The sequence below is a fragment of the Takifugu rubripes genome, chromosome 12, assembly GCF_901000725.2.
Source record: "Takifugu rubripes chromosome 12, fTakRub1.2, whole genome shotgun sequence".
NCBI lineage: Eukaryota > Metazoa > Chordata > Actinopteri > Tetraodontiformes > Tetraodontidae > Takifugu > Takifugu rubripes.
In genome coordinates, this window is record NC_042296.1 from 9609276 (window position 1) to 9635208 (window position 25933).

The following is a 25933-nucleotide window of genomic DNA, read 5'->3' on the forward strand; positions in this document are numbered from 1 at the left end:
AGTTGAGGGGTGAAGGGTCAACCTGCAGAGCTGGAGAACCTGAACACTTGTTACTTCATCACACACGCAAATTTGAGATTGAGAAAGAGTAAACACACCTTTCTTCTGCTCTGTGACACACACACACACACACACACACACACACACTCTGGAGCAGGAAGAACAGCTCAAAGAAGAGAGAGAAGTGGAGATAGAGAGGCCGAGGAACACGGAGCAGAAGTCAGATACACTCTCCTGCCTCACACACATCCTGTGTCCGCAGATGTGTGTGACGCCCCGCCGACCGACACGGTGACGTGCTGCAGCTTGTAACCACCGCGCTCTGTCACTACACTAGAATCCAGCAGTGGCCACGCCCACAGCGCCCTGTCGGCAGCAGCAGCCCCAGAAGGCCGCTGCACTTCTTCCTTCTCCAGCTGCCGTCTGCCGGTGTGTCTGTCTGTGTGTGTGTGTGTGTGTGGTTTTGCTGTGTTTAGTGGCAGCATGGCGGAGCTGGAGGGTCTGGAGTTTGGAAAGTCTGACTTTGTTCTGCTGGATGAGGTGACCATGGAGCAGTTCCTGGACAATCTGAAGCTGAGGTAAGAGCTGAAACACACTTAGAAGGAAGGAAGCAGCTGTCAGAGACGCCGCCTCGGCCTGACACGAGGAGGAGGAAGAGTGTTACTGAGGGGCTCAAACTGGGGCCCACACTGGTCACCATCGCAACACTAAATAGGGATCAAAGGTCATGGAGAAGCAAACTATTTTATTTGTGATAAGATTGAAATCCTTAGAATAAGCATCTTAAGGGTGGGTCCAGTTGCTTTAGGGACAAACATGAGCTGAATTTTATTTTTATTTTTTTCTAATTCTAATCTTCATTCCTCAAAATTGTTCTTAGATGAAATGTTGAGTCTCCTGGAACTGAAGTTCCTTCATACACGACATGGTCCCGTCCTCCCCTACAAAGCATTTCATGTAAAAACTCTTCCTCAGACCTCAGTGGTGGAAGGTGCAGCTCATCTTCTGGCTGTGGAAGAACCATTGGAGGAGCAAGGGTCAGAACCCTCAAAGTTCTCCAGCACCTACAGTGAAGGTGGAGTCACTGAGACGGCGTGATGGGGCAGTGGGTTGGGGAGGTTTCCCACCCTCGTCCATTAGTCCAGACTGGTTGACTGAAACATTCTCACCCTACTGGTGTGTTCTGATCCGTGTTTGGACCAGATGGTTTAAGCTTTTCTGCTGTCAGCACGTCTCTAGATTACAGGCTGCTCGTTTGTAGCATCCCAGCTTATTTAGATCTACTCTTCTTCAGCTGTTCCTACTGGTTCTGTTATCTAACTTCTCAGTTCTGCCTGAAACCTCTGTTTAAAGAGAACAAAGCAATAGTTAGAGGTTATATGTGGTTTTGCAGTTCCTCAAGCAGCTAGCTGGCGTCTCCACCGCCGTGTGTGCAGCCTGGACGCTTGTGCATCGGTCAGACAAAGACAGTGAGACAGCAAACGGCTGAAAGTGGTCAAAAACAACAATGTTGGAGGTAGAGAACATATACAGGATGGTAGGCTAGTGGAGCTAGTTAGCATTACCTAGTGTTTTGGTTTGGTCAATCTCTTTTCTTAAATCAGCCCATTTATGACCTCTAGTTAGCAAGAAAAGTCAGTCCAGAATCTCTTTTAGGGTTTTTTTTCTTTTCTTTTTTTTAAACCTTCTTTAAGTAAGAACTCCTCCAGTAGGAAACAAAGTAATGACACAAGAAGACATAATTATGCTCATGAATGATAATGAACACAGGATGAATCAGGAAAGTGTTGAATCAAGAGAACTACGGTATTCCAATTACTGACAGCACCTCAGTTCAAACTTCCCATAATAGTACCACACATTTGGACAGATATTAACACTAAAATTGCTGAATTCTTGACAAATGCCTGAAAAAAACTCTTCTCTTTGGCGTTTTTTTTAGATGAGGATGTTTCCTGTATTTTTTTCTGCCCTAAAAAGCTCAAAACTGTCATCAGGTTACCAGAGCTGTGACGCCCCTCCCACCACAAGTTTCATTTCCTGGCTTGCGTTCACACGCTTGTTTCATTTCCTGTCAGCAAATGACTTCAACATTGCAAGAACGGGTGGCACGAAAATGTCAACAGCAGACGGTGGTGACACCCAAATGTACTCGATTATTTCAAGGAAATTAAACCGAAAGAGTGGCAGGTGCAGAGATAATGACACCAAGATGGAAGTTTCATTTACAGAATCATCTTTAAATCTTTGGGTTTTCAGTCTGACCAAAGTCCCACATGAACAACTGAGGAGGTGAAGATCAGCAGAAAAACCGGACGTGTAGAAGATGCTTTGACCACCAGGTGGTGCTGTGGTGACTTCAGTAGTTTTTGTTCTTTTAATACCCCTTTAATTCCCATATTCCGACCCCATTTCTATCAAGCTTGATCCCAGAGTTGTGGTGGTGGGGAGTGGGGGGTGGTAGGACTAAAGCAGCAGAAGACAGTCGGTGATGGACAACGTCCTGTGTAATTTTATGTTTGTGCAGGTTTGAGAAGGGACGTATTTACACCTACATTGGAGAAGTTCTGGTCTCCGTGAACCCCTACAGAACCATGGAGATCTACGGCAGAGAGAACATCGATGCGTATCGTGGCCGTGAGCTGTACGAGAACCCTCCTCACCTGTACGCGGTCTCAGATGCAGCCTATAAGGCAATGAAGAGGCGGGCCAAAGACACCTGCATCGTCATATCAGGTCTGCCTTTTGGATATTTACCAACCGTCCATCTACCTGATGAGACGTCTGAGGGTCTGGTGTCCTGTGTTTCAGGTGAAAGTGGGGCAGGAAAAACAGAGGCTAGTAAATACATCATGCAGTACATAGCAGCCATCACGAACCCCAACCAGAGGGTGGACGTGGAGAGGTGGGCGCCGCTTCACCTGAACGCCATATGAAGGAACCCTAACCCTGACAGGCTTCCTTCCGTGTCTTCTTCTGATGCTTTCACGTGTCAAGGGTGAAGAACGTCCTGCTCAATTCCAACTGTGTGCTGGAGGCCTTCGGGAACGCCAAGACCAACCGCAATGACAACTCCAGCCGCTTTGGCAAGTACATGGATATCAACTTCAACTTCAACGGCGACCCCACCGGAGGTCACATCAACAACTACCTGCTGGAGAAGGTGAGGGTGGCGTGGGCATCTACAGGCTTACAGGACAGATTCACAGCTAACATCCAATATAGGTGATGACACCAACATGCAGGGAGGAGGAGATCTTTGTCTGCCTAATGCTAAGATAAATGCTAAGGCTAACCAGCATTCGGCTATGAGAGTTGAATTAAGTCGATTCTGCAGACAGGCGTTCAGAAGGTGTGTGAACAAGCTCCAGTCGAACCATTTGAGTAGCTGCACCGAAACTCTTCGACGTTTGACATTGTGCCACCAGAAATGTTCACATCAATCTGAAACGAGGCTGCTGGAACAAACCAGATGAGAATTCTGGGTGTAGAACGTAAAGAGTGGTGGGGCTGACCGCAATAATCTGTTGTCTCATTGAAGTCCAGGGTGGTGCAGCAGCAGGGGGGGGAGAGGAACTTCCACTCCTTCTACCAGGTGAAGTCCTCTTCATCATTTGCTGCCTTTTCCTGCCCAACAAACATGTCAGACCTTCTTCTTTCCGTCTCCACGTGTTGCAGTTGCTGCGTGGAGGTTCAGAAGAGATGCTGAAGTCTCTGCACCTGCAGAAGGATCCTGCTGTGTATCTGTTCATCAGAGAGGGCGCCGCAGCAACTGTCAGTTCCTCACCTTCACGTCTTACTGTTCTTTTGGTGCTTGGTTGAACTTGAGAAGAAGAAACCATCACACGTTTGTCTGCAGACCTTCAACAACGATCGTTTGGGTCACAGAGCGGTGATGAGCGCCCTGGGTGTGATCGGCTTCTCGCAGGAGGAGATTAAAGCCATATATCAGATCCTGGCTTCCATCCTTCTGCTGGTAACTCCTGACACTGACTCACCATGGAAGCAGGCTTCAAGGTCTCCTCTGCTTCCCTGTTTTACTCTGACCTTCCCCTTCAGGGTAATTTACAGTTTGAGAGTGACGGTGAGAGCGTTCAGATTGGGGGTGTTGAAGCCGTCAGCCACCTTTCAGAGCTAATGGGGACGGGGCCCGACGCCTTCAGGAAGAGCCTGCTATACCGCACAGTGGCCACCGGGGGCGGCGAGGTCATCGAGAAGGCGCACACGGAGCAGGAGGCCTGCTTCGGTCGGGACGCTTTTGCCAAGGTGCTGAAGGTTTATGCTCAGAGCCGCCTTCATCGCATGGTGGCAGCTCCTCTCTGAACCACTTTCTGCTCTCCTGAAGGCTCTGTATGAGCGACTGTTCAGCTGGATCGTGGGCCGCATCAATGATGTCATCCAGGTCAAAGACTACAACCCGCTGCTTCATGGCAAGAACACAGTCATTGGCGTGCTGGACATCTACGGCTTTGAGATCTTTGACAACAACAGGTTGGTGTCGCTGTACCGAGTTTCTTTACAGCAGCTTTTTCAAGCTGATGTGTCCTTGAGCAACGCTAAACCCTCGCGTCTGAGGTTTCAGGTCAATATTGTGGGGTGGTTGAATTCTGCTGAGTCAACATCCCGACGCACTGATGTGTGACGTTCTGGTGTTAGATAGTAGAACTTTCCCCCATTTTCTGTCTTTTCTTAGTGTATGGGTTTAAAGATCCTGATTTTCGGTTTCTGAAGAACTGTGAAGAAGTTAAGAAGTTTCTGAAGAAGTGTGACTCTGACAGACGATGTAAACGTCAGCTTCTGGAACTTCTCACATGTTCACAGATGTTCTCAGATGTTCTTAGATGTTCTCGGTTGTTCGCTGATATTCTCAGATTTTCTGTTATTCTCAGATTTTCTCAGATGTTCTTGGATGTTCTCAGTTGTTCTCCAATATTCTCAGATTTTCTTAGTTGTTCTCAGATGTTCTGCTGTTGTCGCTCAGTTTTGAACAGTTCTGCATCAACTACTGCAACGAGAAGCTGCAGCAGCTCTTCATCGAGCTGATCCTCCTGCAGGAGCAGAGTGAATACCAGAGAGAGGGCATCACCTGGCAACATGTGAGACACACACACACACACACACACACACACACACACACACACACACACACACACACACACACACACACACACACACACACACACACACACACACACACAGTTACCTGCAGATTTACATGGTTGCCTGGTTACAGATTTGAAAATGTACCTTCTGACTTTGTTAACTTGAAAGACACAAATGTTTGTTTTTAATCCTTTTCAGCAAAATATAAAATATTTCCTGGTTTTATTTTTTTGGTGAATTGGGACTATTGTCATTTTACAAACGAATGTGTTCCCGCACGATTGTTAGGTTTCACCGTCGTTCTCTCCGGTTGATTTTCACAGATCGATTACTTTAACAACCAGATCATTGTGGACCTTGTGGAGCAGTCTCATAAAGGCATCATCTCCATCTTAGATGAAGCATGTCTCACCGTTGGCAACGTCACTGACACCGTCTGCTTGGACAGCATGGACTCCAAACTGGCCCAGCACCCCCACTACACCTCCCGCAAGGTGAGTAGAAGGAGCCAAGTCCCCCCTCCCTGAGAACTGCTGGACCTCTCATCACATTCAACAGTTTTTCAATCTAGTCAGCAGAGGGCAGAGTTTGTCCACTACTGAAAGTTGCTCCACATCCACAAGATGCTTTCAAACACGGGTCTCCAGAACATTAGAGTGGTTCTGAAACGCTCACAGCCTCTATTTCCCCCTCTAGCTCAGCCCCACAGACAAAAGCATGGACTTCCAGAAGCACTTCAGGATTCATCACTATGCTGGAGACGTCACGTGAGTTTGGTCGCAGTCATCAGAAATAGGATTAAGTGTTGAGCTTCATTGTTCCAGCTTTACCTCAGGTCAGTCGAGAGGAACCACAACATGACAGGAGGAGACGTACAAACGTCATAGATTAGATCTTAGGGTAGACGCTGTAGTAGCTATATGGTGTCGCTGTTTGACCTCTTTAAACATCAAACCCTCATTCACACTCTTTCATCTTAATTTGTCCCAAACTATGCATGTCCAGATTCCCTCTACGTCGCAGCTTCACTTCCTGAACATGTTTAGTGGATCTACCCATCACACAGAGGCCCCGGGGCAGCAGCCAGCACACGCCTCTGCTTCAGAAGATCACTCACGTGTACTGGCTGTAATCTGGGGGGGCTTTAATATGTCAAGAGGACATGGAAGCCAGTGGAGGAGGAGGGGGGGTAAGAGGGAGTGGTGGGAAAGATGCAGCCAGCTGAGACTTTTCAGCTCAGCACCTCCAGACCAGAGAAGTTGCTGCTTAGATGGAACAAAGGTTTTTAGAGTTTTTAGGGTTCTGCTAAAAGGCATGAAGAATAGAAACCTGCCGTTGCACCTGAATATACCTGCTGGCATGAGTGTCAGCGGGACCAGAGACGGGTGTGTGAGGACAAGTGGAGGAGCTGAGAGGACGAGTGGAGGAGCTGAGAGGACGAGTGGAGGAGCTGAGAGGACGGGTGGAGGAGCTGAGAGGATGGGTGGAGGAGCTGAGAGGACGGGTGGAGGAGCTGAGAGGATGGGTGGAGGAACAGAGAGGACGAGTGTAGAATTATGAAATGTGTACATCATTTCACTCCCTTTATTGCATGAGAACACGTACGTGTCCACATCAGGGTCACTCCAGCTGTCACACCCTCATCATGGTCTCCCTCTGGCCTCTATCACACCCCCGCTCTCCTCGCTAAATATACCTTCACCCTCCATCCTGCACCCAGCACCCAGACACCACCATCTCCTGCTTTGACCTACTTCTCTCCCTCCTCTTTTGAGTCTTCACTCACTCCCTCCCTCCCTCCCTCCCTCTCTATGTCTCTCTCAGTATTTCAGCAGATCAGCTGTTTCTACTTCTTCTTCTTCCATTTCTCCTTCTTCAGCCCTCATTAAAGCAGCCATTTCACAGCTGAAGCTACATCACATGGCTACTTTAAACAACCCACTGTTGATAACTGAAGGAAGCGTTTGATGAGTCTAAACTTGGATTTCCGCTCTGTCTCCCTGACATGATGGGGCCCACAGCCCTCCACATCACAGCTTTTCTGTGGTTCTGCCCTTGGCTGCTCCTGCAAGTTGCTGATGCACTGAAACCATCCATATCAGCAGAACCCCCCCACCCCCCCAAACGCTGACTGTGCCCCTCACAGCCTTGACCTCCCTCCAGACGTCCCTCTACATCATCCTCCTGTCTCTCATCCAGCCTGGCTCTCTCTCTCTTTAGCTGCATCTCTGGGGTCTGATGGTCAGGTGGTGTGTTTGGTGCCCCTGTGCCAAGGGTACACATCTGTCACAGCTGGCTTCCAGATGTGACTGTCTGGGCTGTACAGACAACACGTGAGGCGGCGTCTCCGCCTCCGTGTGTTTTCAGAGGGGGCGGGTGTGTGATGGACCTACATGAAGCTTGAAGGCATGAAGCTTTCTGAGCTACCTCCTCCTCTGGTTTTGTGTTTGTCCTCTTTACATTGAGCAAACACCTCTGCGGAGCTTCTGGTTCTATATGTGTTTATAATCTGTACCATCACACATCCAGCTTCATGATGTGTGTTGAGGAACCGTCTCCTGTGACGCACATGGTTATTACGTGTGTGTATGTGTGAGACCCTAACCTGGAATCACTCATCCAGTCTGAGTTCAGACTTTTCTTTAGCTCTCACTTGTATTTTATTCTGTATCCATATTTTATCTCCATTTCCATATTTTTCCCTATAAAAGTTTGAAGCGTTGGGTTAGGGTTGTTTTATTGGTAATTGCAGGTGATGTTGACGTTGGTCTCGACTTTCCGTAGAAATAAAGAATGCTGATCCGTTATCATATAGTGTCCACCCTGGCCACCGGGACACAGCAAGTGTCTATTGCGTCATATACGTATTAAACATGCTATCAAGAGACCACCAAGAGACAGGTTGACCTCGTTGCCTCCCTGAGGCCCCTGACCTCCCAGTCATTATCGTCACAACCAACTGATTCAGCAGTTTCCCTAAATGGGATCTGAGTGCTGTGGCGTTGTTGGTAATCTCCTCTAACTGAAGCTGATAATGAAGCCTTCACTGTCTGCTCAAGAGGTTCCTCTTGACATGTTGAGTTCTAGTTTCCGGTTCCTTCTCTCACCTCTGTGTTTATCTGTTGCAGATATTCCATTGAGGGGTTTTTGGACAAAAACAAGGATCTTCTTTTTCAAGATTTTAAGCGACTCATGTTCAACAGGTACCAAATGTGATGTTTCAACAGTTCAGGCTGCTCATCAGCCTCTGACCTCAGCAGTGATGGAAGGATTAATTCATTTCATTCTAAAGGAAATTCATGATGGTCTTCCTCCCTTTTTGCCCTTAAAGTAACAACCAAGCGTTCAAGGAGATGTGGCCAGATGGAGGTCTGAGCATCACAGAGGTCACCAAACGACCCCTGACCGCAGCAACACTCTTCAAGAACTCCATTGTGGCCTTGGTGGATAAACTGGCCTGCAAGGTCAGGCAGAACTAACTATTAATGATTACACGTTGTTTAAAGACTGAACAAAGACATTTCTCTTGGTCAAAAGTGAAGTTCAGAAAGGATGATCACCACCTGCTGGCTGATTATATTGAAGATCACAAATGATTTAGTGATTCCAGGACCTCGACAATGACCCCCTCAAACACAGTTCCTGGCAGCATTTTGCATCAGGATATTGGTGATAGTTGATATTTTGACGGTGTAGGTGATGTGTTAACCTGGGACAGGTAAAGATACCTGCTCCAACTTCAGGCAGTCAGAGAAGAGTCCAATTACTGAAGTAGTCCTGCAGGTTCTGTAGTATTTATCCTTGGGATCCTGGAGAATCAGGATGTTGGTTTGGACCAGCAGCAGCTCATATTTATTGGTTTAGTTTCATACTTCCACGTTCTTCATAATCAGAAGGACGCGTGCGCCGCTTTGCACACTCTCCATGACTCACAGGCTATTCTGAAGGTGCAAATGTGTTTTTCCGGAGACGGTTTGTCAGTTTGAGCAGCTCTCAGAGGTTCCTATAGAACCTCTATAGCCTCTTCTCGGTCCTCCTGCTGATTAGAAGCAGGTGGAGGTGGGTGGGTTAGTCATGTTCTCCCCACTCTGCTTGCCTCAACTCTCTGGCTGTAATCTGACATGTAATGATGTTATTTTGGGACATCTGCTGTCACCCTATTGTTGCATCTAATCCCAGTAAGATTTTGAACAGTGTAAGAAAGCCCTCCAGCTCCTTCAGGTCATAGACCCTACAGAACCCCCCTACCCCCATTTCCTAGTGAAGCTGCACTTGATGGACCAACATGCAGTAGAGACTCTCCTTCCTCCATGTTTTCACTGAGAAACTGTGGCAGCCTCCTTTAAGAGAGGATCTGGTGTCTATAGGTGATCCTTGTGGACTCCACCACCTTTATAGCCTTCAGAGCTTTAATGAGCAGCTAAATCTGCCATTATTGAGTGAACGTTGGTGCTGTGAGGGCCTTGGCTCCTCTCTGTAGCATCTGCTGGAAAATACTCCACCTCTAATTGAGGACACTGAACTCTGTTTGCCAGTTTTGCGTCATAGTTTCAGAATTACACTGATAAAAAAGATGGAAAAGAAATTAAATTATTTTTTTTATCATCAAACTCTGAATAAGTCCAATTCTTCCAGAGTAACTCATTGCTGCTGCAATGTTCTTCTAGTATTCATGTGTGTGACGTCTGATCCAGTTTGTTTTGTAGCTTCTCCATCATCCAGATCATGGAGTTCTTCTCCAGGTCAGAGAGCCGATGAAGCTACAGAAGAAGCCTTCCATGAATTTTTAAAATGATTCAAAGCTCTTTATTTCTTATGTAAATACAGTCTTTAAACATCACAACTTCCCAGAGTTCCTGAAATTCTGGAGGTTTCGCAAAACCTCCGAAAGTTTCAATTTGGAAGGAAAGAAAACCACGAGACAAAGATGTTTTCAGTAAAAGGATCCTTTTATCTCTTCTCCTGTCAGGAGCCTTATTATGTGCGATGCATAAAACCCAACGAGATGAAGTCTCCGGTGCTCTTCGACGACGCCCGCTGCCAACACCAGGTGGCCTACCTGGGCCTGCTGGAGAACGTGATGGTGCGCAGGGCGGGCTTTGCTTACCGGCAGTCGTATGCTCGCTTCCTGCAGCGGTGGGTCACACACACACACACACACACACACACACACACACACACACACACACACACACACACACACACACACACACACACACACACACACACATGTCTTCATCCTGGTTCATGGTGCTGTCTGTTTAACTCCAGGAGCTCAGAACCTTAAACATTTGTGCATCATCAACCATTTCTGGTAGAACCTGGCCTCAGTAGCTCTGGCCTCATAAGCCTAACAGACATGTTTGTAACCATGACACTAATGAAGGTTTGGTGGTTTTGGCTCCTCTTCTGTCTTCCTGCAGATATAAGATGACCTGTGAGTACACCTGGCCGCACCACCTAATGGACTCAGACAGAGACGCTGTAGAGACCATTATCAACAAGCACGGTTTCCAAGATGACGTGGCTTATGGAAACACGAAGCTGTTTGTCAGAACACCTCGAACGCTCTTCACTCTGGAGCAGGAGAGGGCCACTCTTATCCCCATCCTGGTGCTGTTCCTGCAGAAGGTCTGTCCTTATGTGTTTTCCTGGCAGATATTGATGAAATTGGAATCTCCGGTCTGGTCATGTGGTTATATTTGATGACACACTGTTTCCTTCTCATGCTTCAACCCTCTGAGTCCCAAACAGGAAGCTGCTGTTTGTCTCATCTCATGAATACGTGGCTCCTGGTTATGTTTGAATTAATTAATCTGCCGTCTGAAATCCTAATTCCCTCTAACAATAATTGTGATAATTAATGAGATCTTCTCTGCAGTCACATTAAAGTCAATTACCTCAGCACCTCAATGAAACTTTCTTTCCTTTGACCTACTTTGATGACTCCGCAGCTTCTGTAACTGGAGCACAACTTTGCCCTGGCTCAGCGCAGCTCTCTCAGCTCTGGCTCTATTTCTGCTCCAGGTGTGGCGGGGGGCTTTGGCACGCATGCGCTGTCGGAGGCTGAGGGCCATCTCCACCATCATGGGCTGCTACAAGCGTTACAAGGTGAAGGCTCACTTCTGGGAGGTGGAGAGGAGGTTTGCTAACGTGCGAAACATGGCAGACTATGGGAAAGGTGTGGAGTGGCCGACTCCGCCCGCCACCCTGGCACAGTTTCACAGCGCCACAGTCACGCTGCATCGCAGGTCAGATGTAAACATGTACGCCATGAACCTGCTGTGGTGTCTTGGTTGACTGTTGCAGGTGACTATTTGTGGCCAATTAAACACGCTGGAATATTCTCTGCTTCATGTTTTCAGGTGGTGGGCCAGACAGATCGTGAAGAATATCCCTCCCTCTGACATGCTGGAGGTTCGGGCTAAAGTGGCGGCTCTAACTGCCCTGAGGGAGGAGAGAAAGGACTGGGGCCTCGGCCGAGCTTGGGAGCGAGACTATCTGGCAAATGTGAGGAAAATCTTACAGCTTTTGTAAGCAAAAGGGGGCAGCTGAGCGGTTCACCTTCACACATGACAGAAACGTTTGCAAAGGCTCATCTGAAGGGTGAAATGTGGCACCTGGTGTTTCCAGCAGAAGTCTGGACCCACCACCACCATAAGCCTCTGGATTCTTTAATAAGATAACAGGGAAACCTCCTCAAAGGGTGAAGACGGTTACAGTCAACCTGAGCTCAATGAGCAGCGTTACTGTTGTGAATGGACACAGTGCACGTGATGAACACCCCCATCACCCCCTGCTAATGAAACACACAGTCGCTGCCTTTGAGGTGTGACGGTGCTGAGAGACGCTGTCAGGGAGCCTGAGGGCAGCGCTGACCTCCCTGTCAGTCTGTCAGGCAGCTGGTGTCTCCGCCGTCCTCCAGGGCTCCGGCTTCACGTGCTTCTGCCGAGGCCACAAAGACCTATAGATAAGTGGAGTTAACACAGCATGAAGTCAGCAGCAACTGGGACTGATACGCATGATTCTGCTCCCATAAACCACTGAAAGGAGACTGTTTATCCAGTTAGACCAGTTTGTTTTATTATCCGGGAAATTGATATTTACAGTGATTATTTTTGTGTATCTGAGAATATAAGTAGTTGCAATGGAACGGTTACTTTATTTTAATATCCTGCTCACAGAACCATCAACCAGATGCACAAAATAATTCAAATCTGTGTTTAACATTTCCTGCTGCCTTCAGTCTCCCCCACAAACTTACAGAAATGTTACTTAACAGTCAACGGGGCATTTTTCCTAATTTTGTGGAATAAACTAAAGGAGAGTCCTTCTATGCAAACGTAGGGATGTTTTTGAACAAGTAAACTGAGTTATTTTCTCAGCTTTTCTCAGGTTCCTCTCATTCCTCTGAGTGGTTGAGAGACATTAGGAGTGCTTTAGTATAGCCAGGCAGGTAGCAGGGGTTTCAACACGCAGCCGGTGGACTGGGAGGTGTTGGGAGGTGATGCCCCGGCTGCTCCAGCTGATCCTGTTGGGTGGGCGGAGGTCAAGTCATTTGGCCTATTTCTATACGAAAACAGAAAGTGTTAGAAAGTGTTCATTTTATTTGTTGTCTTGCACTTATGAATGGCAGAATGACCTGTGCCACGACTTCTAGAGAAATGTGGAGTGGTGCCAGGCTCTTCTGATGGTTAACCTGCAGACGCTGAACAGGAATTTGTCATTAGTTAACTCAGCTTCAGTTGGGCCGTTCACGAGACCCTTGTCTGGTAGCAGAGCCTTCAGGCTCCCATCTTTGATCTGCTCCTGGAATTTAAATGCTGTTAAAGCTTGAAATTGGCAGAGAGAGGTCACTCAAACCTTCAAGACTCGGACATGTTTGCTGGTGGTGCCGTCCTGCTTCTATAATCCAGAACTTCCTTCTTGCAGGTGAGAGATTCCCCTCTGACCAGTTCGACCTTTCTCCATGTTTTCAAGGATCTGAAGGTCAGAGATGAGTTCAGCCAGGTCCTCTTCTCTGGCTTCTGCAGGAAGGTATGCGAGTTCCTGTTGAACTTACACTTCTGATTCTCTCCTCTTGCTCCGGGATGTTTTTCTCACATTTTCCTTTTGGTGTCATCTCATCTTTGAAAATGTAACAAAAACACATCCCAAACAGGAGAAGCACAATATCACTGAATTCACTCTCAACCTGTAAGAAGGTTACTATTTAACCTCTGGATGAACTTGTGCTTCTCATGCATTGATAATTGCCACCACACTGTCCTCATCAGGACACAAGCAAGACGGTTACTCACAACCTTTGTTGCTTTGGTTTGTTATGCTGATAACAAGAACGTATGAATGTGGAGCTTTCTTCTGCTCAGGTGAACAGATTCAACAAAAGCTCAGACCGAGGCCTCCTCATCACAGACACCTATGTCTACAAGCTAGACCCGAACAAGCACAACAAGGTTTTGAAGAGGATCTCTTTAGAGGCTGTGAGTACTGAAGGACACACACACACACACACACACACACACGCACACACGCACACACACACACACACACACACACACACACACACACACACACACACACACACACACACACACTGTCATAATTCCATGACACAGGGAGAAATAGCTAAACTGCAGAAGAGCTACTTGGACCTCGGCAGCTCTGCTCCATCTGCCTTGATAGGACATCACTGGGTCCTCCTGAGGAGGTGGAAAAGCTTTGTCCATCCTTATATAAAAGGCCTAAACCTGTAAAGGAATTTACAGTCAGTCAGTGAAACATGCTAATGTTTGGAGCTCCCAGACACGTTTTTCCTGAAGATTCACTGGGAAAAAGGCTCTCAACATTTCCATCCTATTTTTAAACTTTTTGTTATGTTCAAAGGAAATTTCAGTCACTGATTTAATTGAAAGGGAAACAAGCAGATATTTTCTGTGATGTTTAATGTAATTCTAATAAAAGTGTGCAGAAAGAACGAGCTCTGCAGCACATTCCACCTAATGAGTCAGCACAGCTGGATTCCAGCAGTTAAAAATATGCTGCAGGGTTAAAAAGTCTCATTATGCAGCAGCAGAGCAGCTAAAGATAGCTGAGGCCATTAAGTTCTACTGCTCAGACAGAGAAATGGGCCTTATTCAGGGCAGTAACAGATGTTAGAAAACTACACAAGAACAGCTACTAGTATGTCCTCACTGCCCCTTCAACCACCACAACCATTGGGTTCAACCACCATAACCATTTGGCTCAACCATCAGGTTTAACCACCATAACTATCATGCTACCACCAGTGTGTGTATATGTGTGTGTGTGTGTGTGTGCGTGTGTGTGAGTGTCTGTTTCCTGTGTTCTCGCTTCTACTAAGCCACTGTCCATTTCCCATCAATTATATTCTACTATATTAATTTTACAGATGTTGTTAAAGTGATTTTGATGATTGTTATCACTGATCATAAATTTAACTTAATTCTGGGACATTTCTACCCAAGTGGAATGAATCGGTCTATTCTTCCAACTGGGTCAGGACTCCTAACATTACGGGGACGTTTCTCCCAGCCTACATATTTTCATCAGAACTAATCCTCTGAGTTCATTTAACTTGACCTTCCCAGCACTGTATTAAATTCACAGGTATTACATACTCACTGGATAATCCCTGAGGTTTCCTCTTAGCACTAATGAACCCTGTGCTTCTCCACAAGGGAGTGGATCCATTTACTCTAGGTCCTAACAAGTAGTAATTTAAGTAATTCCAATTTTATTTGTCAGACGATACAATTTTAGCTGCTCAAAACAACAGGTGATAAGGTCTATCAAATCAGATGTGGAACTTTGACCAGACGTGGTGGCTGTTTGTCCCTCCTCAGGTTACCGGACTGAGTGTGACCAGCGGTGTTGACCAGATGGTGGCGCTACACACGTCCAATCAGGATGACATCCTCATATGTCTGCAAAGAGGACAACTGTGCCCCAAACAGGATCGGGTGGGCGAGTTGGTGGGAACACTGGTGGATCACTTCACACGGTTAGTTCCACTTGAGTTTCTCCCGTGTGAAACAGGCGGCTCCAGACGCTGGCTGTGATGATGACGATGTTCCCAAATGATCACAACCACTGTCTCTATCCAAGAGTCTGAGCAGGAACGTCTACGTCAAACAATTTGTCCCTTTCGAGGTGGCGAGAGTCCTTCATTTTATCTGTCGTTACTTAAGCAGAGCGGTGTCAGACTGACGGGCTCAGTCTGTAGGTGCAGCGTAACACCTGTACAAACCTGCTTCATCACTGGTGATCAATCTGATTCATGTGCTTTATTCACAGTGCTCTCTGACCTAAAGCCACATTTTAAACATCCCATTGATCCTAAGTACTCCTAAATTACTGCAGCAATACTGTAGCACTGCTACTACACTATAATTACAGTATTAATACAATATTAATACTATTACAGTACCGTTACTGTTAACACTACAGTACCACAACAGTCTTCCTACAGCACTACTGCTATATTATTACTACATAATTACAGTAATACTATTCTACTATACTACACTACTACAGTATTACTACAGCACTAAAACACCACTACACTACTACAGTACTGCTACTACAATGTTACAGTATTCCAACAGTCTGAGTCTTCATCATTCAAAACTGGCGATCTGGTTAGATTGGTGATAAACTGAGAGTGAAAGCAGCTGTTGGAATCCTGAACCATGTGCTGCCCTGCAGAGATGAACCAGTCCCCTCCATCTGATGTCAGACAGTGTTTTCAGGGGTTGGAAGGAGACGACAGGCTGGTTTCCAACTTGTATTCAGCCACATGCCCCAGTTGAGGTTTTACGGGGATCAGACTTTTGTTGGGTGGCTGCTGCAGCAGCTGTGGGTCTCTAGTTAGGGGTCTTTCCACCAACGGGAGGCGGAGTCAGCCCCCCGCCCATCTTTGTGCCACCATCTGTGGTGAATGGAGGGGGGAAAAGGGGTCATGACCTTGGGTAGGTTACTCCTCTGAAGTGTCGTGGGACATTCACACAGCCATGAAGTGGAAGTGTGTGAGCCTGTGTGAGGAGAGCACATCTATAGGCAAACGTGCTTCCGTCTGTGAGGAGAGTCACGCGTGTCATTGATGAGGTATGGAGACTGGTCAGGGCAGGGGGGAGCTACTGGAAAAACATTAGGCCGACTGTTTGGTGCACCAGTGTTTACAGTGGAGAACTGACTGTTCCTCTGCTCCAAACTGGGTCAGAGGAGGCAGCATAAGAGGCACGAGGTAAGTTTCTGGGTTGAAAGCAGCTCCACGTAGAAACAAAGACAAGCTGTCATGTTATATCCATCTGTCCTTCCCTGATGGAACATACTCCTCCATTTCCTCCTCTTCATCTCTCTCTTTCTTCTCTGTGTAGCCTTCATTCCTGTCTCTCTCTTCCTGTCACCTGGGTATGAGCTGTCAGCGCCAGTGTGTGTGTGTGTGTGTGTGTTGGGGTGGTGTGGGGTCAGACTCGTGGACCATCTGCTGGGACAGCTGGGTGAACAGGAGCTGAGGAAATGCAAGCTATGATCAAACCATTGAAAAGATTTTATTTTTCTATCACTCAACTTTACTCAGAGGAAGTGGGTCAGATTTAATGGTTGGGCCTTTTCCACATTATTCTACCATTTAATACGAGCTAATGCTCAAAAGATCAGCCAACACGTGTCCTGATGAGAGAACTCATCCCACCCTGTTGTTCTGATAGACACCTAAGCCGTCCAGACAATAAATATCTAACAGTGTGTAGCTATTAATTTATAGTATTACTAATAATATGCTATTATGTAGTGTTAATGAATGGAAAGACCAAGACGGGGTTGCGTTACCAGCCATGCTCTGGGACACCCCTCCCTCTCTTCAGCTGAAAAAAGAAGATAAATGAGTGTAATGTGATTTCATTGACTTTGAAGCGTACGTGGGTGTTGTTGTGATGTGACCTAAACCAGAGCACAGAAAAGTCCAGGCTGGTGATCCTGGAGCACTTGTTGACTCTATGGACTGACCTCATTGGCTGTCAGTGGTCTGTGAGTAAGTGCTGAGCGGAGTCGGTCCTCTGCTCTGAATTCAAGTTTTAGGTCGTGAAAAGCGTCATCATAATCCTGAAATAGACTCCAGTCTCTCTGTTTCTGTCCTCCCTCAGTGACTGTCCTCAATGTGTTCATCCATCAGTCCGTCCACAACAACCACCAAGTCTCCCTCCGCTCAGCTTCTCCTTCATCCATGTTGCAGCTTTTCAACCTTGTTAACTTTGTAGCGTAACCATGGCAACAGATTTAATGCCAGGTGGATGTAAATAGCATCCACTAACACTGACCTATTTCCTGCTCTGTCATGTGGTTTAGTGGTTGAGCCTAAATCGGACTGTAGAAGCAGCAGCATCACAGCTGCAATGGCTGTGAGCACGTGTGTGAGTAACTCAACCTCTGTTCTGCACACAAACACACACACACGCACACACGCACACACACGCGCTCCATTAACGTGCCTGTCACTGACCTGAGAACAGCTGGCCTCGGCTGAGTCAAAGTGACAACTCAGTGTGTTTGGTTTGATTCAGTCTGGACCAGATGACAACCGGTGACAACACCAGGAACAGATAATGAGGAGAGGAGAGGAGAGGAGAGGAGAGGAGAGGAGAGGAGAGGAGAGGAGAGGAGAGGAGAGGAGAGGAGAGGAGAGGAGAGGAGAGGAGAGGAGAGGAGAGGAGAGGAGAGGAGAGGAGAGGAGAGGAGCTGTAGTAATTCCTTCTAAAGTACATGTTAACATAGTGGATCCCAGCTAGGTATACTGGGCATCAGACAGAGGATGTAGCTGGGGGCCCTGCAGAACTATGACAGCATCTACAGTCACTATTTTAGATGGTCCACAGTTGTCCTATTACTCTGCACTTTAGCCCCAGTTTAGCCCCAGATTAACCCCAGTTTAGCCCCAGTTTAACCCCAGTTTAGCCCCAGTTTAGCCCCAGTTTAGCCCCAGAGTGTTGTATTTTGGTGGCACTTCCTGAACACTCACTTGAAACAGAATCCATGTTCACACTTGCCTGGCTACAGGGACAGAAAGTAAGAAATTACCCACTAGTCTCCTCTCATCATCCCTCTCATGGAATTTTTAGCCATCGGCTGGATGATGGCAACACATGATCTGAGTAAGTGTAATAGTGTATCAGCTAATCCTCCCTGGGGCTGTTCTTATATTAGCCTTCATGCTCAGATGCACGTGTAACACTTGACTGTGTTCAGGCTCATGTGGTGGCCGAATTATGCTGAAGACATGATTGAAAGGCCAATAATAACATTAATGTCTGAATAGGAACAGTAGTCTGATTGTTGACTCATTTATATCAGATTGGAACAACATGTGTGAATGGGTGCTGTTATTGTCAGCTGAGGATCAGATTGATGATCAGTCTGATGACCGACCCCCACAGTGAACATCCTGCTGCATGTGAAGACCGTCCACATTGCTAATCGATTCACTCGCATCTCTTCCTGGAAACATGTTGTTTTCTCCTTTTGTTTCTAAAAAACACCAGTTTCAATGTGGAAATTGTATTTTCCAGTCCAGTTTCATGACCGGTGCTCACACTCAGTGATGTCCTGTTGTTAAAGGATGACTCATCACTTCCCAGAAAGAACCCTGCTGAGAATGTGTGTGTGTGTGTGTGTGTGTGTTTGTGTGTGTGTGTGTGTGTGTGTGTGCGTGTTGCGGGGGGGGGGGGCAGCTGGTTGGGATCGTCCTACTGTTCCTGATGACGGTAGTGATGATTAACTTAATAATAATCATATAATCTATATAATGATCAAACTCCACAGGCTTTCTGTGATGCGGTGGTCCTCCCTCCTGCCACGGCACCCCCACCCATCCCCTCAGATGCTGCTCTGCTTCCATGAATGGTTGCCAGGCACCTGGGAACCTGCTTATTAAGTTACCCAGAGGAAATGAACAGCTTGTGTTGAGAGAGGAGTTGAATAAGGTGCAGGAAAAAGGCCAGAAATTAGAATATTTATGTTGATTTTCTGGCTACATAATTACCTCATTGTTTACATGGAATTAGCAGATATTATGTTTCATCCATCTTGGATTTTACTGACTGACATAAGACAGCTTCATTCTTCAGCCTGCCTCCACCACCAACCTTCAAACCAGATCATCTGTAGGCCAGAGGCCTTCCTCAGAGATCTTCCTCAAAGCTCTTTCTCACAGGCTTCTGGGGGCCGGCATGATGATATCAATATCCCAGAAAAACTGAAAGCATGCCGAGGTCACTGGGTTTCCGTGTCTGGTTTGCCACCACCCGGACATACTGGACAGCTGGTTTCAGGGGTGGAGGCTGACCAGAGGAGAAGTGGGACCTGTTAGAGCAGCTCATGGAGACCATGAGTCCATTCAGGACGTGTGCAACGGCAGTTCGATCCACCTTCATGAGAATTTGTCAGCAATATTCTTGTTTGTACCCTCATTAGCTGCTTGAGTCCTGATGTTCTGTGACCTCTGTGATGTGTTGAATACGTACTCAGCAGGAAGTGAGAAAGAGGTGGATTATTTTTGCACAGTTAGGGTTAGGGTCTGACACATGACACCAGCAGACATGTTGACAGGGACACATTTGTACTTTTGTTGCTCTAGATCTTCCTCTGACAAAGATAGAGGAGATCTACTAGAGTTTGTTGGGAGGGTTAGGGTTAGGGGCTGGTACCTTGGGACTAAGGTACCAGAAAGGAACGTCTGAATTTCATTATACTATAAAATCAAGCATGTTTACCATGATATCACCTAAGATGGTGTTTATACACAGATACAACTGGCATGTACAGACACACAAAAGTAAAGGTAAATGAATGATGCATATGCTGGAGGAAGAGCTGCAGTAGAGCCATTCTGGGCTCATATCTTCATATTTACCTGCAGGTTTGTGCCACTGTCTGTTTCTGTTCTCATCTCAGGCCTCCTGAACTTGTAGAAACTGCCAGGATCATTATGCAACATCAGTGAAATTACATAATTTGCGCAGGCTAGCCTCACCTTATATGTTCTGCCATGTTGATGAATCTGACCAGCAGCCTAGACAGACCATTAGAAGTAAATGGTTGCCAGGTTGGTGTGTGTGTGCTCGGGCCAGCACCTCCATCGGGCACAGGCAGCCACAGATGACTGTTTGGACTTAAGTTTGCTGCATCTGCTTATTCGAGCCTTTCTGTTGCCTTTAATTTTGTTGCCCCAAATATAAGAAAAAGGTTGAAGTAATGATGTGGAACATTCTCCTCGGTTTTAAAGGCTACATTTGCACACGACACACTGGGTCATGTGAGACAACAGCTTGTGTTTGTTGGAGCGCTGAGGTCTTCGGGTTTGAGGCCATGAGCTCCCTGAGGGCTGAGAGGTTGCAGCAACTTCAGAGTGGATCATCCTCAGCTGACTGCTGAGCTCCAGTTTTCTGTGTGACTACAGCAACAGCTTTTGGAAGGATGTGGCTGCTGAGATTATATCTGTCCAGCTGAAGTGTGACATCAGATGCTCTCTTTGTTTCATCCCTTTCAGGTTCACGGGGAGGGTACACAGTGGGTGAAGGCAGGTCCCCCCCTGGATGAATCGCCAGTTCATCGCAGGGAGCTGTATGAGCATTTGTGGGTTTGGTACCTTGCTCAAGAGTACCTGGGTAGTGCCCTGGCGGTGTTCTGGCACCTTCACCCACAGAGGCAGTCAGCTGATCCCCCACTACCAGAACACCTCTGTTTTATGTGCACTGGGGGCTCAAACCAAGAACCCTCTGCTTCTTAGTCCAGCTCCCAACAGACTGAGCTACCACATCAGTTGCTAATGACTTTAAATGGGCATTTGAAGCTTTTTCAGGTCAGTCAGCTGATCCCTCCTGTTGCTTCGGTAACAGTCATTTCCTGTCTTGTAAATCCGTCAGTAACAGAAACCAACTGGGAGGGGAGAGGTCTTCTGTGTGGACGCCAGAGGAAGCAGCTCAGGCAACAGATACACACCCAAACCCTTCACACTGATGAAGACAGCACCCACATGGTGGTTAACACGTCCTCTTCCTGTCAGTACGCGTCTCCTTCAAACACGTCCATCTTCGCTGTCACCTGATATTGCACTGCTTCCAAGCTAAGATCCCAGCCTGACAAAAGAGGTCAAGCTCCAGCAGCAGTGAGCTGAATGGAGGGGGGCTAAGTTAGTTCCTTGTGTACTGAACATGCAACCAGTGATCTGAGGCATGTCGGGGCTGTCTCACATGAAGGTCTAGCAAAGGGTCAACTGGACTGTTGGAAGCAACTGTGATGGATGATGGAAGGTTCTGTCTCCCCCTTCCCTTTAGACTGACAAAGAAAGATGGCTTCTTTTACCGCTCTGTCTTCTTTGAGGTTGCATGGAAATCAGAACTTTCCCGAGATCCTTTAACGGTTTCCTATTTGGATAGAATCTCCTCCCAGAATCTAGAAGCTGTTTGGACACATCTCAGGATAGTCTATGGTCCAGTTTAGTCCAGGTCTGAAAATAGTTCTGGTTCTTCCAAACTTCTTCTATTTCAGACTGATGAAGGTCTCTGTGCTCTAAAGGACCTTCACAAGTGTTTCTGGAGTCTTCTCCAGATCTGGGTCTGGATCTCTGAGCTCTAAATCCAGGTCCTTTGACTTCATGGTTTGGTTTTTACTCTAGTTTAATCAGCTGTCAGATCTTCTAGAGACAAATGTGAGACTAAACCATGACTCCAGTCAAGGTGGAGAAACATCTACAAGATCCTCAGAGCTGAAGATCAAGCGTCTGAATCCTGATGTCTGCAGGAACTTTTTCTTTTAATAGTCATTTTCTTTCATTTTGATAATCCAACTTTAAATCTTTGATCTTTATCTGTTGTCATTTGTTGTTCTGTGTTTCAGCATCAGGAAGGTTCAGTTCCCGGTGAAGGTTTGTTGTTCAGCCGTTCAGCTGCACATGAGAGGCAAGGTGAAGAACGTGACCGTCCAAACCAAACCAGAGCAGATTCACCTGGATTTCAAGAAGAGCAAAGATGGTTTCGTCCTCCTTGTTCCTGCCAAGTGAGGACCAACCAGCCCATGAGGACCCAGGCAGAAGTTTAAAAAAGCACCAAAAGGTCAAATGGTGACTATCGTTTAGAAGTCATTTGATGTAGAAACCAAACCAACGACACATAAGAAGGAAATAAATTATTAAATATTCAACATTTACTGAGACAGGTTGTGTCTGTCCACATCTTCACAGGACACTTTGTTTTAGTTAAAAAAACAGATGTGAAAGTCAGAATGAGCATCTGGACAGGCTGTGGGGGGGGGGGGGGGGGGGGGGGGGGGGGGGGGGGGGGGGGTTTACTGATATTTCGTATTTATTTTTAGTTACAGCCACACAGAACAACAGTAGTCAAATGTGTCAAACATAGTTTAGCATGTGGAACATTTATAGATCGGTTTTTAAAGGTTACAAATCTCTATTTGTTAGATGGAAGCTCAACCAGATGATGTTTAACCTCCTTTCAATAAAAGAGCAAAATTTCGGGTTTAACTTGTCGGTGTGTTTGCCTGTTTTAGGAAAATATTCCACACGGGATGATGATGATGATTATGGATGGATGGATGGATGGATGGATGGATGGATGGATGGATGGATGGATGGATGGATAGATGGATGGATAGATGGATGGATGGATGGATGCATGTTTTTGAACAGAAGAGTTCAGATACAGCTGCATCAGGGTGACTCTTAAATCTTTTGTCTACGGCTCTAACAGAACCTGTGTTGAAGCTCAGACTTTGACTGAAAGCTGCTGGACGGTGAGCAGATGTAGAAACTGGCCTCCAGTCACTGTCTTGCTGGACCATAAACTGGGCTCCTGAGCTCTCCGAGTTCCAGCAGCTATGTGACCATCACAACCTGCGAGAACGTTGGTGGGACATTAGTAATCCTGTAATGATTAAGACTGGAATGAAGTGACTCATTGAGGATCATCCTTCACTGGACTGATGGAACATTCACCCCCAAAACTCCCTGGATGGTTTAAACCTTCCGTCAGCTGTCTCCTCATCGCATTTCCAGACCTTGGGTTAGCGTTAGCATTAGCATCAGCCACCTCTCCGCTCTGTGTCAGCAGCCTGTTGGAGACCTAAAAAACAGTCAGAATGTGGAGGAATCATTTCCAACATTTCTGAGTTCCTTCTTATGTGATGCAGCAAAATGAATGTTTCTAATCACGTTGATCAGCACTGGCAGTAGTTGGTGCAATCACTTAAGCACAGGGCAATTCCATTACAAAAGTGCTGGCACCTGGTTGGTCCCTCTGTGGAGATTATCAGCTGTGCACGGAGGATTTGGTAATGAATTGGAGAGGATTTACCAATGGGAATATAATATGTGTCCGGGAGCTGCTGTGTTTCCCCTCTAAATCCTCTCAGAGCTGAGCGGCCACTGGTTTGGTGAGCGGTGCAGGTTTTCCAGCATCCTCCGTCATCAGGTCACATGCTGGAGATTAGAGTAACATGAGGGGGGAGATTGGTTTTTCCTTTGGCTCACTCTGAACCAACAGGCCATCAGCCTGGACGCCTACTAATCAGGAGATGTTTGAGAAACCACAGCGGGGTCACACTCAGCTACCAGGACAGCCGTCTCCAAATGTGCAGTAGATCAGTCTGCTCTGATGTGGACCAAATGTCCTCTCCGTGACCTCTCCCTCACCTCTCCGCGACCGCTTTTATTTAATCCAGCTAGTTTTTTGTGACTTTTCCAGACCTGTAAACTCATGAATCCCTTGGCACCGCCGGCACAGCTGATGTGGACCTGATGATGTGAATTAACCAACACACAAAGACTAGAAGAGACACAAGAGTCCGTCAGGCTGGGGCAGCCGAACCAACGCACCCTTGAATATGCACCTAAATACCTTTAGGGCTGTATCCACTGTCCTGTGTCGGACTTTTGATGCTCTCCTGGACCCTGCTGTTCTTATTTAATGGATCAGAGAACCAGAAGACAGTCTGGCTCCTCTCCAAGATCCCACACAGTGTCTGGAAAGACCCTGTGTAGATTATGTGTCCACATGGAGCGCTAGGACTTTTGTGAATCCTCCACACTTCATCTACATCTTTCCTCTATAAAGATGGTTCATCAGGTTTACGAGTGACCTTAAAGAAAACCTATATCTGAGCTCCAGTCTTCCTCCCAATGACACTCAAAATGGTAAAGTGTGCATGAAAGGTTTTGTTAGAAATTGGAAAATGGAGAATCACAGTATTTCCACGTGTGCTGAAATGGAGGCTAGAGAGAAGGACCCCAGACCCCCATCCTGACCCCCAAGCCAAAAGGCCATCTGCCCCCTGGGCTATTGTCTAGCTGTGTATTAAGCTTTTTATGGCCCATGTGAATATAGTGGCTGTCTTATAGCTTATAGACGATATCATGTGTGCCGAGGGAACAAAAGCTCTTTTAGCGGAGCATGTGAGGCTCACGCTCACACATGTGTGAAAAGCTGCACGTGTGTGGAAAGAAGGCAGAGAAAGAGCAGGATTTCAGCTCAACACTTTATTAAATAACAAAGAACAAACATCATTTTCATGGAAAAGGACATTAAACATGAAAAACAGTCACATTTTGTTTTTCTTCAAGTTTTTCCTTCAACGGTATTTTTAGCTACACACAAACATTCTAGTGGCTTTACAAAAGTCACTGGAGGTGATGAACTTCATGTTGGCGACCATGACCACGGACACTGGTAACTATGGTAACGGGCGTGTGTCTGTAGTGGCATCTGTCCAGTGTTTATACAAGGTTATTTGAAGTCCACATGGAGCAGGATTGAAAAGGTTTGTTAAATCACAGAAGACAAACCAGCATCAGTGCAGAGGGGCGGAGCCAGAGCAGCCGGTGACAAACGCCACGCGTACAATGGCGGCCTTTGTGTCACTGCCAGCTGCAGCGCTGTGAGAAAAGCCATCAAGAGACGTTCAGTCGCGATCTGTCTTCTGCTGGAATATGATGGAACCACAGAAGACATAAAACAGTGAAACTGTCCAATAAACTCCAAAGGTCTTCAGATGATGTCACATGACATCACATGCGTTGCTAGGTCAGGTTCAGAAAAAGCAGTTGATTACTGTGCTTCTAAACAGATCACCATGAAAACACGCCTGCAGAGACACCAAGACTCTTATAAAGGATCAAAAGAAATCTTACAGACAAATCAAGTTTAAAACATCACATGTAAAAAGGTCAGAGGTTAAAAACTCCTAAACTAGCTGACATGCATGCTACCACACAACAAGACATTTCTACACTGTTGTGTTTGTTCTGCAGGTACATTTACAACCTGCAGCAGCAGCAGCAGGACCATAGGACACAACTCACAGAGCTGAGAATGAATCTGGATCTGTCAACAACAGCTGGATCAACAGCTACACAAACCACATTTATCTTCCTGCCATCCCACAGCACATCTGTGTTCATCCACCAGGGCCAAATGCTTGTTGGTGGCAAGAGGAAAGAATATAAAAAGACACCAAAGTCTTTTATCACAATGTTCACAAACACTTAATTGTCCAAAAGTCAAGCCGGTCTGTGGAGTCAGAGTCCCAGTTTAAGGTTAAACTCCGAGTCTGTGAGGGAAGTCCAAGGTTTTGTGGAGAGTGTATCTGATCGCTGCTCAGGAGGGGAACTTTGATTGGATGAAGAGAATTAGTGTCGTTCAGGAACAAGATTGGCTTTGGAAGTTGATCTGAGAGTTAATGGAGGACGAGTTCCTCCTCAGTCCAAAGATTGTTCCGTGGACATGCTGGAGGAGATGTTGTCCTT

The 25933-nt window shown here is 46.6% G+C and overlaps 1 protein-coding gene across 2 annotated transcripts; it reads left to right on the forward strand.

Moving 5' to 3' along the window:
- Positions 1-351: 351 nt before the first annotated feature.
- On the forward strand, positions 352-22274 carry myo1g (myosin IG). 2 transcript variants are annotated; one of them, XM_011609320.2, is made up of 22 exons: positions 352-578; positions 2528-2736; positions 2812-2905; positions 2998-3163; positions 3542-3595; positions 3679-3774; positions 3860-3976; positions 4060-4266; positions 4346-4491; positions 4982-5096; positions 5427-5597; positions 5800-5870; positions 8232-8306; positions 8435-8567; positions 10073-10239; positions 10527-10734; positions 11131-11354; positions 11469-11613; positions 13084-13140; positions 13473-13586; positions 14970-15127; positions 22018-22274. In XM_011609320.2, exons 1-22 carry the CDS (start codon positions 484-486, stop codon positions 22178-22180), a joined length of 2985 nt encoding a protein of 994 aa, XP_011607622.2. In that variant the 5' UTR covers positions 352-483; the 3' UTR covers positions 22181-22274. The 2 variants fall into 2 exon arrangements, with proteins under 2 accessions (XP_011607622.2, XP_003969276.2); XM_003969227.3 differs by having other exon boundaries at positions 353-578; positions 13036-13140.
- The last annotated feature ends 3659 nt before the right edge of the window (positions 22275-25933 follow it).

Coding starts and splice junctions, on each gene's coding strand:
- myo1g (XM_003969227.3), top strand. CDS start 484: ATGGCGGAGCTGGAGGGTCTGGAGTTTGGAAAGTCTGACTTTGTTCTG. Junction 2,737..2,811: donor CACCTGCATCGTCATATCAG/GTCTGCCTTTTG, acceptor CCTGTGTTTCAG/GTGAAAGTGGGGCAGGAAAA. Junction 3,164..3,541: donor ACAACTACCTGCTGGAGAAG/GTGAGGGTGGCG, acceptor GTCTCATTGAAG/TCCAGGGTGGTGCAGCAGCA.